Source organism: Hylobates moloch, unplaced genomic scaffold (genome assembly GCF_009828535.3).
Source record: "Hylobates moloch isolate HMO894 unplaced genomic scaffold, HMol_V3 SCAFFOLD_18, whole genome shotgun sequence".
Classification (NCBI taxonomy): domain Eukaryota; kingdom Metazoa; phylum Chordata; class Mammalia; order Primates; family Hylobatidae; genus Hylobates; species Hylobates moloch.
Window position 1 is genome coordinate 51,458,164 of NW_026652293.1, and position 14,199 is coordinate 51,472,362.

At 33.9% G+C, this 14,199-nt stretch overlaps 1 protein-coding gene and 1 long non-coding RNA gene across 14 annotated transcripts in view; one reads left to right on the forward strand and one right to left on the reverse strand.

Annotated features, from left to right (window-relative positions):
- The window catches only part of SPATA17 (spermatogenesis associated 17), a 233,013-nt gene that overhangs the window by 136,922 nt on the left and 81,892 nt on the right, over positions 1-14,199 (forward strand). For 5 of the 7 annotated variants that reach the window (XM_032136510.2, XM_058430580.1, XM_058430579.1 and 2 more), the window contains exons 7-8: positions 2,689-2,892; positions 10,528-10,676. In XM_032136510.2, coding sequence (XP_031992401.1) covers positions 2,689-2,892; positions 10,528-10,676 — 353 coding nt within the window. The remainder of the gene's footprint in view (positions 1-2,688; positions 2,893-10,527; positions 10,677-14,199) is intronic. The other 2 variants (XR_009210752.1, XR_009210753.1) reach the window with 1 other exon arrangement.
- Positions 1-14,199, reverse strand: part of LOC116457356 (uncharacterized) — a 56,165-nt gene that overhangs the window by 1,255 nt on the left and 40,711 nt on the right. For 3 of the 7 annotated variants that reach the window (XR_009210884.1, XR_009210886.1, XR_009210887.1), the window contains 2 exons: positions 5,157-5,254; positions 4,833-5,046 (listed from right to left, as the gene is read on the reverse strand). This is a non-coding gene — a long non-coding RNA (uncharacterized LOC116457356). Of the gene's footprint in view, positions 1-4,832; positions 5,047-5,156; positions 5,255-8,344; positions 8,383-10,476; positions 10,654-14,199 lie in introns of those variants that run through there. The other 4 variants (XR_009210881.1, XR_009210882.1, XR_009210883.1 and 1 more) reach the window with 3 other exon arrangements.

Here is a 14,199-nt window from a genome sequence, read left to right on the forward strand (position 1 = left end):
TGCTTGCTATAGGGATTGTGGGAGTGCTGGACTGTTTTTATTGACATAACTTAGCAAATGTATTAAATTAATTTCTAAAATACTGACACCTTGAAGATTTTAAATGATACATTTGAAATTCAATTAAAATATATTTTCTATCTATATTTGATTTAAATTGCAAAGAGAATACACATGAGGAGGTCTCCATATAGGTTGCAAAATATAATTTAAGAAAGCTATCATGTCTACTGATCCATTTGCATTTCCCATCTAGCCTATGTATACACGTGCATGCAAATGTGCAAGGAGATCAAAGAGGATTTCTAATGGGGTAAAGTTAATAACTGGTAGCAGTTATTCAGGTAGGTAGATATTTTCAAATGATAAATTATCTAGCTAAATTGTATGTATTTTACCATTTTAATCTGTAAGGTTGTAGCAATGTTAATAAAAAAGTAACAGACTTCAGTTTATTAGATCGTCACTGATGAGAATGGTATTCTCATATCATTTTTATAGACTGTAGATTTAGTTATACTTTATGTCACAATAGTCTTTTAAAAATATAACATTTATTTTTTTTCTTAGTACAATCAATAAATTCTAATCTTAGAAAATCACCCTAGAAATTATCTTTATAATTGCCATCCACTTAAAAATTACTGTCCATGGAAAGCTATTGTCTGTGTATTTACCTTGTCTATATTTACTGTTATAGTGAGAACATGTTAACACAACATTAAAAATGGTTTATATAACTGCCTTTAATGTTTTTCCACACAGTGTTTTTCTTGTATCAATTGTAATAGAGAATAAATCTCAAAGAAGAGCCAGTACAAAAATATTTTTAAATGTTTAAATGCATTTACATTAACTGCTTTGTATCCAATAAAACTTAGTCTCCAATTTTAAAATAGGAAAATTTGAGTTGGACGTGACTCAAGTAGGTCTTTGACAATGTGTTTTAAAGCAAATTGAAACTGTTCTGTTAAAAAAGAGAAAAATGGTATAATCTGTATATTCTTTGAAAGCAGTCAATACGATTTTGAAATAAGCCTCAAACTTTTTATTCAGATATTTATGTTGCTTTGGAAAGCAAGAGTGAAATAGAGGTTTTCATGGGCCTTTCTGAACTGTGCATTGTTATTCTAGATGAGCATTTAACATTCATTTATTGAATGCCTACTAAGTGCCATGTACCCTGCTAGGCCCTGGGGTTGCAAAAATACCTGGAACAGGCTCTCTGTGCTCCAACTTCTAGCTTGTGGAAGACATACATGCAAATATGATTTTGAAACAGTGTAATGTGATAGGTGTTGTGGTGTTATCCCCATAGTAAGGAAGCATTTGGGATAGGACATTGTGTTTGGGATAGGACGTTGCATTTGGGATAGGACGTTGCATTTGGGATAGGATGTTGCATTTGGGATAGGATGTTGCATTTGGGATAGGACGTTGACTCCAGCCTGGGTAGGTATTTGATACAGGTTAACACTTATTGCTGAGTTAGGCTGAAAATTTAAACTTTTCTTAGTTTTTCGAAGACAGATATCTTAGTTAATGCTTTGGAACTGCTGATTCCATGAAGTAAATGTAGCAAACAGGAATGTTTATAGATATGTTGATGGCATAAGAGAAATCACATTTTTAGTAAGAATGGATACATTTAATATATAGTCCAGAGTGTCTACAAAGACACCAAACAAGTCATATTGCCCTTTCAAATGTAACTTCTCCTTTTAAATATGCATTTGTGTATGATGTTTACATATACACATATGTGTATATATTTTAATATAAGGCTTCATGGAACCATATATCAAAGATTGGTATCTAATACCATTAAAATATAATACCATCAAAATTTCATTCTATGCAGTTTGTATATTCAAACAACATTAAATTTTCAAAAGTGGACACTGCTAAATTTGACTTAACATTTGTCACACATACATCTATTGAACCTCTATTGTGTGGTAGGTACTCTTAACTATTTTGATGCAGTACATGACAAAGTCATTGATAGAACAGCAAGGATAATATGACACTACAGAAGCATAGCACCTAACCACATGAATACAACTCTTGAAATACAGGATGTTATTTTGAGTGATGTATAATATAGTATTATAGCCTATATTATAGGCGATACCTATAGCATTATAGGTGATACCAATTTGATTATTAAAGTACAAAAGTCAAGATAGCTGCCCTTAGCTTATGTAATGAATAATAATTAAAATAATCAGTCAAATATTTGAGTACATATTTTGTACCTGAAACTTGTTCAAGCATTGTGTATTTGACTTCCTATGAGTGAATGTATGACTTACACGTATAGTTAAATATACATAACATATAGTTAGAATACAAAATGAATGGCTTAGGGTCTTACTGTAATTTTTTCTTAAGTATAGTGATATAAAAGGGCTGTGTGACAGATAGGAACTTGAGCTCACTAGTTTTTAAAATGTTTATTGCTCAATCCTGAAAGATGTTGAAATTGTTGATCTAGAGTAAAGACAAGTATGAGTATTTTATAAAATCTCCTGAGGTAAATCTGAAGTCCACCTCTGGTTAAGAACCACAGTGGTAGTTTAAAATATTCTTTAAACATAAGAAAAAATTTCATGGTACAACTGTATCTTTCTTTTATTTCATCTGAAAATTAAAGATAAAAATCAAAATTGCTTTCTTCTTCTTTAGATTCCAGGAATATACAATTCACCCTTCAGAAAAGAGCCTGATCCATGGGAGTTGCAATTACAAAAGGCAAAGCCTTTAACACACCGAAGACCTAAAGTTAAGCAGAAGGACTCCACCAGCCTTACTGATTGGCTAGCTTGCACAAGCACCCGTTCTTTTCCTCGGTCTGAAATTCTACCACCTATTAATAGAAAGCAATGTCAGGTACTAATTTGCTATATAAGAATTCTGTCATTAATTTTATTCTTGCTATTTTTTGCACTTTTTATATAACACTATCTTAATTTAACCATTTTTAACTATATAGTTTAGTGGGATTAAGTACATTCATATTTTTGTGCAATCAGCTGTCGCTAGAACTCTTTTCATCTTGTAGAATTAAAACTATACCCACTAAACAACTCTCCATTTCCCTTTGCCCCATCCCCTGACATGACTTGTTTCACTTAGCACAATGTTCTTAAAGTTCATCTATGTTGCAGAATGTGTCCGAATTTCCTTCTTTCTTAAGGCTGAATGATATTCTATTTTATGTACATACCACATTTTGTTTATCCATTTATCTGCCAATAGGCATTTGAGTTGCGACCACACTTTATGTATTGTGAATAATGCTGCTGTGAACATGGGTGTAAAAGATCTTCTTGAGACTGTGTTTTCATTTCTTTTAAGAATATACTCAGAAGTGGAATTGCCAGATTATATGGTAATTATATTTTTAATTATTTGAGAAACTGCCATACTATTTCCCATAGCATCTGTACACATTTTCCATTCCCATCAATAGGGCACAAGGGTTGCAATTTCTCCACATTCTTGTTGCAGTTTTGATTTGCATTTTTCTAATTGTTAGCGATGTTGAGAATCCTTTTATGTGCCTATTGGCCATTTGTGTGTCTTCTTTGAAGAAATGTCTATTCTAAGTCCTTTGCCCATTTTTGAATTGGGCTGTTTTTTGTTGTTGAGTTTTAGGAGTTCCCTATATATTCTGGGTATTAATGCCTTATCAGATACATGGTTTGCAAATATTTTCTCCCATTCTATGGGCTCCTTCTCTACTCTGTTATAGTGTCTTGCTTTTTAAAAATATAGGGCTGGGCACAGTGGCTCACGCCTGTAATCCCAGCACTTTGGGAGGCCAAGGCAGACAGATCACAAGGTCAAGAGATCAAGACCATCCTGGACAACATGGTGAAACCCCATCTCTACTAAAAATACAAAATTAGCTGGGCGTGGTGGCGCACCCTGCGGTCCCAGCTACTCGGGAGGCTGAGGCAGGAGAATCACTTGAACTCAGGAGGCGGAGGTTGCAGTGAGCCGAGATCGTGCCAATGCACTCCAGCCTGGCAACCGATCTACATATATATATAGTCTATAATCTATCTATCTATTTATCTATCTATCTATCTATCTATCTATCTATCTATATAGATTATTGTTTTGTTCCATCTTTTTGACCAGAGGAAAATTATTTTTTGCAACTCTAATTTTAAATAATAAACATAAAGTAATTTACAAATATATACCAAAGAAGTGAACAAACACTTCTTTGGCATTAAATCTTGTTATAATGAATAAGAAGTTAAAACATGGATTATTTCCTAGAATCTAGATTTTTTATGTAAAAATATTGTTATACCACTACTTGTTATAACCTGTTGTTGCTGGGAATATATGTATTATCAATTTTATTGAATTTAACCTCTCATTTGATGCTATATGTCTTTATATGCCATTTTAAACATAACTTGGGTTTGAGTAATTTTAAAAATGTAAATTTGAGAATTAGAGACAGCTCAAAACAAAGCAAGACTCATAGTAGAGATGGGAAATCTTCACTATAACTAGATTGTAGTACAACAGGTTTGGCAAATGACTTCCTGAGGCTAAAGGGTAGAGTGGGGTGGGGTGGGTGATGATTGTCACCATCCTAAAAGTCCCAGAGAGCCACAGGTCTATCATCCCAATCAATAATTACGCTGCCACCATGTAGTATCAACTACATTGTGTTAGATTTGGCTCACACAGTTAAACTCCCAGAACTCTTGACCATTAGCTCCCTGCATAGTCGTGCCCTTGTGTATTTATATTGCTGTATAATAAATTACTCCAAAATCTAATGGGTTAAACCAACATACATTTGTTACTTCACAGTTTCTGTGGGTTTGCCATTCTAGGTACAGCCTTTGGTGAGTTCCTCTTACTCAAATTTTCTCATGATGCTGTAGTCCAGATGTCAGCCAGGCCAGGCACAGTGGCTCATGCCTATAATCCCAGCACTTTGGGAGGGTGAGGTGGGAGGATCACTTGAGCCCAGGAGTTCAAAACCAGCCTGGGCCACATAGCGAGAGCCTGTCTCTATTTAAAAAAAAAAGATGCCAACCATGACCATGATCTCATATGAAGGCTCAGATGGAGGGTGGGGATAGGTGGGCAGTGAGATCCTCTTGGTTGGTTCCCTCACTCACGTGGTTGGGTGTTGTCATGCCTCAGCCCCTCTTCACATTGGCATCTTCACAGAGCTGCCTCACAACATGGTAGCTCACTTCCCTCTGGGTGAGTGATCCTAGGGAGAGAGAGAGAGAGACAGCTTTCAAAACAGAAGCCATAGGCTTATAAAACTAATGCTGGAAGTGACATCCCATCACTTCTGCCATGTTCGAAATGAATAAGTCTGTTTTATATTCAAGGGCAAAAGACTACACAACGGTGTGGATACCAGGAGGCAGGCGCCCTTGGGAGTCATCTTAGAGACTGCCTTTTATACCCCCAACCACTGAATCATCCTTGCAATAAGATAGCCCTGCATTCTATTTCATTAAAAATCTCCCATTTTGCTGTAATTATTTGTGATATATGTTGTGTTTCCATTCTCTATAATTACATCCTTAATTCCCATTATTTGTATCTTCTTTTTTGCTCTCTCAAAACTACTAACTGATAATTAATACTATTAACTGATGGTTTATACTGTCTTAGAGAAAGAGCTATAAAATATACTTGAAAATCTATAGTCAGTTTCCCCCTTGGACAGCTTTCTCTTTTTCTTCATCTCTGATTCAGTTCCTATGATATTCTATTTATATCTGTATTCTTTTTTTGAGATGGTGTCTCGCTCTGTTGCCCATGCTGGAGTGCAGTGGAGGGATCTCAGCACACTACCACTTCTGCCTCCCTAGTTCAAGCGATTCTCCTGCCTCAGCCTCCTGAGTATTTGGGATTACAGGCACCTGCCATCATGCCCTGCTAAGTTTTGTATTTTTAGTAGAGATAGGGTTTCACCATGTTGGCCAGGCGGGTCTCGAACTCCTGACCTCAGGTGATCTGCCTGCCTCAGCCTCCCAAAGTGCTGGGATTACAAGAATAAGCCATCACGCCAGGCCCATGTATCAGCATTCTCAATTACCTAGTAAACTAATCCATTTATCTGAATCTGATCATTCTTTTCTTCACTAAAATGGAGTGACAAGCATAGTGGAGTCAGCAAGGGGACAAAAGAGAGATAGTAGGAAAATTTTCAGTTTTTTGGGGGGATATATCTTCAGAGTAGGGTTTTATTTTTCCTTTTTAAATAAGAGTTATATCAATATTCTAGTGAAAGCATTTAAAATAGTTTTAAATGTAAATATAAAATGAATTTTCTATTATGAATAACTGAATTTTTGCTATTTTGAATTATGTACATTACCATTTTTCTATTAGTGTAAGTAATCATCACATTGCATATATAACATATAGCATTGCATCAACAAGCAATTAAATTTATTAATTATTCTATCAAGAAAATAATAACTCTAGCATTTCCATTGCATATGTATTAAGTGTTCGGTCTGTTAAATGTATTAACTTCTCAAAAGCAGTTAAGGTAGATGTAACATTGCATATTTAAATTTTTAATAATCCACACTGCGGCTGGGTTTGGTGGCTCACGCCTGTAATCCCAGCACTTTGGAAGGCCGGAGCGGGTGGATCACCTACGAGGTCAGGAGTTCGAGACCAGCCTGGCCAACATGGTGAAACCCCGCCTCTACTAAAAATACAAAAATTAGCCGGGCATGGTGGCACATGCCTGTAATCCCAGCTATTTGGGAGACTGAGGCAGGAGAATCGCTTGAACCTGGGAGGCGGAGGTTGCAGTGAGCCAAGATCACACCATTGCACTCCAGCCTGAGTGAGAGAGCAAGACTCCATCCCCAAAAATAATAATAATAATGAACCATGTTGCATGCTATATTCATTTGTATAGTTATTGGTACTACATGGCATTCATAGAGTAATTTTGCATACAACTTTTTAGGAAATGTGAAAATTACATGGTATGAATAAAATAAGGGCATGTAAATATTTCTGAGCTGGAAACACCATGAAGTTCATCTGAACCAAACTGCCACACTATACAATATTCACAACATTAACCATTAAATGTAATATTATGGTATAGGTGTTTTATAATGTTATTACATTTGCTTTATTGCCCTGCTTTTAATATACTTTTAGTGATGTGTCTTCTTCTACACTTGTCAGTATTCATTCTTCATCTCTGTTTCTCAATACAACCTCTGTACAACCATCTTCATTCCTTACATGGCTTTCTTCCTCCATACCATTCTATGTACACATATACCTATATACATAAGTGTATTTAGTATGTATGGAATGCATAGGCGAAAGGTACATATATAGAAATAATGTATGGATGATGTATAGGTATATGGAAAATATATATGTATAAATGGTATATCAGCCCATATGGAAGATATATATATATATGGTATAAGTATAAAAATAGAAGAATACACACATTTGTAAAACAACGTGTGTGTGTATGTGTCTGTGTATGGAAAGAGAGAAATATATATGTTTATATAGAGAGTATATAAACATATAGCGGAATTTAAAAATATGTATTTATATATGTATATATGTATACTTACATATGTATACACACATATACTCCTGAATTACATTTATCTAGCATGCTACAAAATAAGGATCCCTACTAATATACTCTCTTTTCTTTCTCTCTTTTTTATTCTCTTCTCTTCTGTTATTTATTTTCTCTTTCAGTGTTTTTTCTTTCCTTCTTCTTGTCTCCTTCCTTCCCTATTTTAAGTTCCTCCTCCTTTTCCTCTGGCCATGTCATCCCCACTGCCCTACTCTTCATTCTCTTATCTTTCCTTCCTTCTCAATCTTCCTTCTGTCATCTTTTCTTAACACCTTCTCCTCTCTTTACATCCTTTGCCTCTTTTCTTCACCATTCTTCTTTTTTCTTTTCTCTTTCCCTTCTTCTTTTTCTTTTTCCCAAAATGGGATTGTTTTACATTTTGTTTTGTTTGTTTTTTTTTCTGAGCCATATTCCTGTGTGTTACCCAATAATAAAAAACTATATGCCTCATTGGTGACATTTAAGATTATGCCCAAATGATAATATTTGTACTCTAATCAGAGTAGCTCTACTTGCCAGGTGAATTTTTTAAACATCTAGGACAATTTTATGGTTTTAATAATTAAGCTTAAACACATAAAATGACTATAAATAACATGAATTATGAAAAATACAGCAGAACATAAATATATTTGACTCTCATAACCAGGGCTTAGGTGGAGGCAACGTAAACTAAACATTGAAAAACCATAGCTAAGAGTCCAGAAATACCTGCAGGGTCAAGTTGAGTCTTGGATGATCTAGGTATTCTAGGGATTAATTTGAAATAAATACAATCAGCAGATCTAAAGTTTGATAGGTGAAAGGTACACATAGATATACAGATAGATAAATATAGATATATATTTACAAAACCTGGGTTCCCATGTCACTATAGGCATGACTGGGATAGATGATTGCCTGATATCCAAAAAAGGCAGTTTTTCAAAAGAAATATAAATCAACAAAAATTTGACGTAAGAGGAACTTGACAGCTGGTGTCAGGTTCACTAACCAAGGAGCTGGAAGACTATTGAGCTCAAAGACAAGATGCTAATTGTCTGAGGTATAAATGTATGGACCAGGCACTGCAAAGACATAGGGACATGGACATGACTGCACAAAGGTCAGAGATCATGAAGGTGGTAGTGAACCCAAAAGGAAGACTGAGTTTACTTTCATTCTAATCCTAAGCAGGGCTTCTTCTCTTTCATTTCCTAGTCTCATTGGAACTAATAAGTTCCAGAACAATAGTAGAGTAAGCCTACAAGTAGATACGTGTTATGTTTGCTTATCAACAAAGGTTAGAAGGCATAGCATGGCCACCAAGAAGACCATTGCTCCTTGTGAATGCTGGTCTCTTCAAAGTCATAGCCTTGGGCCATTGTGTATTTCTTTGATGCTACTACTATTGCTCAAAACCTTTTAAAAACTCTTCTTGAAACTAATAATCATGATGGTAATAATAATAACAACAATGTAGTGGGAACCATTTTGAGTGTTTACTGTGCTCTAGGTACATGGTAAGAGTGTGATATTATCTTACACATCTTAAGAGAAATTCTGTGATGTAGTTATTCCATTTTACATATGATGAACATCGGCATAGAGAAATAGTTTGCCCCTTGTCATAAAACCAAACATTAATTTTTTAAGTCATAGACTCTGTCAAAGTAAAAGAATAAGAATAAGAAAAAAAAAAGAAGTCCCATTTGATTTCTTAACAGTGGACTTGGAATCATGTTACTGTATCTTTAAAAAGTAAAATTCCAATAAAAATCCATTAACTACTTTCAAATATAGCAATCCTCCTGTCCAGCTGTGAAAAGTACTAGATGATACTTATTTGCCATTTGTGTTACTTACGGTCCATGACTTTTATGGTAACTGGTTCCTATTATTGGTTTCTATTAATGTAAAACATAAGTGAACATAAATGAGGCGTGAATCATTTCTTTTTATTAGCCCCACAGTCTTCACTCAGTGCTTGCAGAACTCCAGCTGTGTCTTGTTAGTGATAACCTATTTAAAGAAGATATTTTTAAGAATAAGGAATTTGATTAGAAATCTTTGTCCATTTAATATTACTTCTCTCCTATACAATAGTGATGAAAAACAACCAATATGCAATTAATGGCACAGCAAAATCTTGAGCTGCCTTTGATTTGTATTGTGCCTAATATGATACTAATTAGACAACCAGAGAATTTTAGTAACTAGTATAAATAACAACTAACTTGAAAGCAGGATATGTTGTAAGTTACTTTTCACAGTGCAGCTGTGGACTTTCCTCTGCTAATTATTTGTGTCCTTAAAAGGTTGCTATTGGTATCAGATTAATTGGACAATAGAGTTTAGAATTTTAAATAAATAACATTTAAAATAAATAAAAGTTATGGTTCTTCTGTGTTTAGGAGGCTGCCTATTAAATGTGACATTTGACATTCACCAAAAAATTTTAAACTTAGTGAAAAAACACATGCTCTCCTATTTCTATTTATAGAAGGGCTGTTGGAAAGCTATGCTTAGAATTTTTCCTAATATTTGTATTTACTCAAAAAGGGAGACAATTCTTTTTTTAATTATACTAAACAAAATGTGCTTTGTTAAATTAGAAAACAAAGCAACCTATAACAAGTTTATCAGTTATAACATGAAGATCTTTTGATGTAAGTGGGGAAACTTCTGTTTAATTTTAAAGTTTTTTAATGTAATCAATTTTACTTGACAGAACATTGCTTGAAAATAAGTGATATTATGTCATGTATATTCTAACTCAGCGAAGAACCAATGGTGTTTTAAAAATAACTTAGTAAACCTGCTGTACTTTGTAGATGTTCACTAGCCTTGGTCATCAATAATACCTCAAAAAAAAATCTCCCGTATAAAATATGTTCCTCATCCTGTCTTGTCAGGGGCCCTTCCGAGATATCACCGAAGTATTAGAACAACGCTACAAGCCTTTGGAGCCAACGTTGCGGGTGGCAGAACCGATCGATGAATTAAAGTTGGCCAGAGAGGAGCTCAGAAGAGAGGAACGGCTGCGAAATGTAAATGACGATATGTGAGTTCCGAGCTTAACAAAAATAGCTGTGACATATTTGGTGCCTTAAATTTTCTAATTTTTCTATTTCCTAATACTGTAAAAAATCTTTTATTTGTGAGAAAAGGTAAAGCCACCCTTGACCTGTTCCAAAGCAATAATTTTTCAACATGGAAATGATTTAAATGAGGTCAGTATTGATGGCAAAAACTCTTTTGACAACTCAAAAGACAAAAAAAAAGATTGGCATTTTGAGGATAAATGACCACTATCTATGTATCTGTGAAGATAATTTTCTTAATTATCTATAGTGAAAGCATACATATTTATGAAACGCCCAAAATAAGATCCAGTAAGAGAGAAGAAACATGTTTCTTAACGTGGACTAAATATCATTTTGATCTATTGACATAGCATTGTAGTTTTAATAAATCAGATATAATGAAAGAAGTTCGCTTCTTTATGACTGAGGAAGATGACTGAAAAAGATGAAGAATGATTTAATAGCATATATCATTTTAAATTATTTTATTAGCATCATGGATTTGGGTCTTAATTCAGACATCTTTCTCTCAGGCACTTTCTCTCTCATAAGACACTTTGTCATCAATAGAGTCATAGATAACTTATAAATAGACCATTTTAAATCTAAAATGGCTTTATTTGTATGATTGTGATTATTCTATAATGTCTCACAATTATCTTTGCAATGTATCTTATAATATATTTTAATATTATTTATATGCTAAATAAGACATTATTACATTACAATACTAAATATTAATGATAATATTGGTATAATATAAATTATTATAAATTATGTAATATAAAATATAACATATAAAATTATAATCATTTATTACATTTACATAATACATGTGCTAATTATGTTATGTAATAATTTATATAATAATTATAAAATATTTTAAAAGTGTTTTTTGATATAGAAGGAAATTAGAATTACCTCTTATCCATTGTAGTGGATTTTGTATTATTTTAAGAGTTAGAAGACATATATACATGTACACATAAAATATGCTTTATTTGAATTATACATTTACACAAACATATCAAAGACAAAATTGGCAGGCATCTCAAGTAATTTTTATAAAGCTTTTCACTTTATAGCAATTACTTGAAGTGAAATAATTAGCTGTAGAGTGTTTAGCAGATTCTTTCAATAATTGATTGGGTTAACCCAACACATGATGAGTAAGAAAATAAGGAACTTTTTTTTCCAATTAGTTTTGAGGAGGTAGATTCATTTTACCGCACATGTTGTAGAAGATTAAAGCTTCTCAGACTTAGCCAAGCAAAATATAAAATTTAGTGATGATTATCTAAAGAGTTATATTACTCAGAATTCTTTTTCTATTTCCAATGATGCAAAGGTTTACAAAATAGCATGACTAATTGCTCAGATAATTGAGATGATTATTATCTGATTGATACTTCTACAGAAATCATTGTATATTAAACATACTGTGATATCATTTCTTACTATTTTCCTTAGTAAGCCTAGAAAGGTCAGCTATCAATGTTATCCCCAAAGAAAGTTGCTCGATTTGTATTTTCCATGGAATACTTGTACATATCTTCAACTTCCACAGTGTTGCTGATGACCCTTTGCTCTGAGGCTTTCAGAGATTGCAAAGTCTTTCTAAGATTTTCAACCAATCAGAAAAAAACCAAGTTGGAGATGCTAAAAAAAATTTCTTATAGATTCAAAGCTATCATTTTTTTTTGCAACTAGGCTAAGTAATTGGTCATTAGCCTAAGGATAATTCCATTATTAGAATTGAAACACTGATTTTTTTTCATAGCTTCTTCTGAAACCATTTTGTTTTTTGTATACTGGTTAATGCATTATTTTATCTTATGTGACAAAAGAAATGTTAGAAATATAGGCTTTATATCATTGCAGATAATAATTCCATGAAGTATAGTCCTGTCACAAAGATTCATGGTTTGTTAATGCAGAGGGTCCTTTTACCACAAAACCAACTTTACCTATAAGGAGTTAAAAGTGGTATATCAGGAACCTGCTATCTAGACCTAGAAAGGTAGAGTTTTTTATTTCTAATGTTAAGGACTCAAAGGGTAGCATTATATCTGAGAGTTTAATACATTTAGCTCTTTTGTTTTCATATCATTATGAAAATTGCTGTGTGTTATAGTACAAGTAGTATGAACTTTGAAACTAGATCTATATGAACTCAAACCTTAGTTCCATTAAACAGCAGTATAATCTTAGGTTAGTAATTTAGCCTACCTGAAACTCTATTTTCCTGTCTGTAAGATGAAGCAGAAATGTTACCTTAAAAGGTTGTAATGAGGATTGTTAGAGAAAATGAGTATAAAGTGTCAGAAACATAGTAGGGTCTTAATAAACGAGAATTATTAACATGCTTTGTATTACTACAAATGTAATTCTGCATTTAAGACATCAAAAAAGTTGTAAGAAATCACAGATTCCAAAGATGGGCTGGATTTTATCCCCTAGCCTGGAGAACCAGAAGTTGAGGAGGACAATGAGCACAGCTCTGCCTACACCACAGCGTCCTAACCTCATTAAAGGCTTCTCTTTATGCATCTAAAAGACATTGGTTTTTTATATGTTATATTTTGTATTACATAATTTATAATAATTTATATTATACCAATATAAGTGTATTTGTTTGCTAGGGCTGCCATAGCAAAGTACCACAAACGGATGGCTTAAAAAAATAGAAATGTACTGTATCACAATTTTGGAGGCTAGAAGTCCAAGATGGACGTGTCAGCGGAGTTGGTTCCTTCTCTGTGAGAAAGATTCTCTTCATGCCTCTTCATTAACTTCTGGTGGTTTACTATTAATCTTTATGTTTTTCAGTTTCTAGAAGCATTCCTCTGATCTCTGTCTTCCTCACGTGGTGTTCTCCCAATGTCTATGTCTGTGTCCAAATTTTTCTTTGCTATAGGGACACCATACATATTAGAGTAGGTGCTTACCCTACTCCAGTGTGACGTCATCTTCATTTGTTACATCTGCAGTGACCCTGTATTAGTCCGTTCTCACACTGCTATAAAGAGCTACCTGAGACTGGGTAATTTATGAAGAAAAGCAGTTTAATTGACTCACAGTTCCAAACGCTGTACAGGAAGCATGGCTAGGAGGCCTCAGGAAACTTACAATCACGGTGGAAGGGCGAAGAGGAAGCAAGAACATCTTCACATGGTGGCAGGAGACAGAGAGCAAAGGGGGAAGTGCCACACTTTTGAACAACCAGATCTCTTGAGAACTCACTCACTATCATGAGAACAGCAAGGCAAAAATCTGCCCCCATGATCCAATCACCTCCCACCAGATCCCTCCACCAACAATGGGAATTATAACTCAACATGAGATCTGGGTGCAAACACAGAGTCAAACTATATCAGACCCTATTTCAAAATAAGGTAACATGGTGAGGTACTCGGTGCTAGGAATTCAGCATATAAATTTTGAGAGAACACAATTCATAGCATTGCATTCCTAGTTATTAGGAATGACAAAATGCTTCTT